This window comes from Condylura cristata, unplaced genomic scaffold, assembly GCF_000260355.1.
Source record: "Condylura cristata isolate star-nosed mole 26May11 unplaced genomic scaffold, ConCri1.0 scaffold00076, whole genome shotgun sequence".
NCBI lineage: Eukaryota > Metazoa > Chordata > Mammalia > Eulipotyphla > Talpidae > Condylura > Condylura cristata.
Genome location: NW_004567177.1, coordinates 299,303 through 300,756, shown reverse-complemented (window position 1 = coordinate 300,756; position 1,454 = coordinate 299,303). Strand labels below are relative to the sequence as shown.

Below are 1,454 nucleotides of genomic sequence, written 5' to 3'. Positions count from 1 at the left end.
CCCCAGTGCAGAAGGGTCGGGTCCTGGGGAGTCACGGGCTCCTCAAGGTCAGGAGGTCAGGGACAGTTTGGAGCGGAGAAAGGGACGCCGGAACGTGCCTGAGGCCAGGCGGGGTCCGCAGCCCTGTGCCGGGAGGCCCAGCCGCTGACCGGCGCTGCGGAGGCCCGTGAGGGCCTGGCTGTCAGCGCTCGCGCCAGTGGCCAGTGCGGTCACTGTGGGAAGCTCCCACTGGCCTCCTGAGCTCTCCTGACCTGAGAGGCAGCTGTGGGCCTGCGGAGCAGGGCCTGGCAACGATGGAGCAGGCTGGCTCATGCCAGGGCCTGGCACCCGGGAGGGCCCCAAGCCACATGCGAAAGGGCTGTGGCTGGCCCTGGTCACTGACGAAAGGCGGCGCTTCCAGTCGTAGGGGCCTCGGGCCCGGCGAGGCGCTGCGTGAGTCACGGCCAGTCTGCGGGAGCCTCCTGGGACGAGGTCCGCTCGCCCTTGGTGACCTCACCAGGGAAGGGCACTGGCCGGCGCCCGCCATCCGGGCCCCCGAGGCCCACCTGAGGTCTTGAGCTGTGGCCACAGACACCTGAGCGAGCCCACCTGGGAACAGGAGGGGGCAGGGCCAGCTGAGGGGCTGCGCCCCGGGACGTCAGGCTCCCCTCCAGTGCCTGTTCTCAGGGCTTTGTACTGGGGGTGCCAGTGTGGCCAGGTGACCTGCGGCGTGGCCTGCTTTGACAGCATGTGCTGGCCCTTCCCTGTACCAGGCCCTGCAGCCTCGGGGGTCCCTTTTCAGCCCCCAGGCTGCTGGGGGCCCACGGGCTTTGCCGGGACGGCTGGCCCCTGGCAGGGTGGTGGACACGGGGACACGTCTTCATTAAAAGGGTGACTTTCTGAGGTACGCACGCATCTTTATTGGAAAAAGGAAACGCTGTGGGAGATTCTTCTATCTCAGTTGGTCTTTCGGGGACCCCTCCCCCCAGGTGGCCAGCCGGTGGATCTGGGACGTGGCCTGGGACAGCTGGGTGCAAGCCAAGCACGAGACGGAGAGCTACGTGGCCTTGGCCCTAGTGTTCGCGCTGTACTGTGAGTAGGGTTCCCGCGCCTCGAGTCGCTGCCGGCGCAGGCCCGCCGCGGGATGGTCACCGCGGCCGAGGCCCGACGTGTCGACCCAGTGAGGGCTGCGCTGTGCGTCCCCCTCAGCAGTCTCGCGTGTGAACATCCGGTTACCGCAAGCACAGGGCTGCTCACAGGCCGGAATACGGGGCTGGGCCTCATGGCCATCGGGGAGGACACCGAGAGCTTGCGAAGGAAATGGCGACGTCACTGTAAAACGTTGAATAAAGGAAATGTTGGGACAGATGTCCGAAGGCGTCTAACGCAGGTGTGGTGTGGACGTGACGCCGCCTTGGGGAGGGGCGCGGCACTCGGCGGGCTCGATGTGGTCAGCGCCCGCCGTCCGTCCTTCC

The 1,454-nt window shown here is 67.5% G+C and overlaps 1 protein-coding gene across 1 annotated transcript in view; it reads left to right on the top strand.

Moving 5' to 3' along the window:
* Positions 1-1,448, top strand: part of TCTE3 (t-complex-associated-testis-expressed 3) — a 5,068-nt gene extending 3,620 nt beyond the window's left edge. Inside the window, exon 4 of the mRNA XM_012734839.1 lies at positions 870-1,448. Coding sequence (XP_012590293.1) covers positions 870-1,079 — 210 coding nt within the window. The 3' untranslated portion in view covers positions 1,080-1,448. The remainder of the gene's footprint in view (positions 1-869) is intronic.
* The last annotated feature ends 6 nt before the right edge of the window (positions 1,449-1,454 follow it).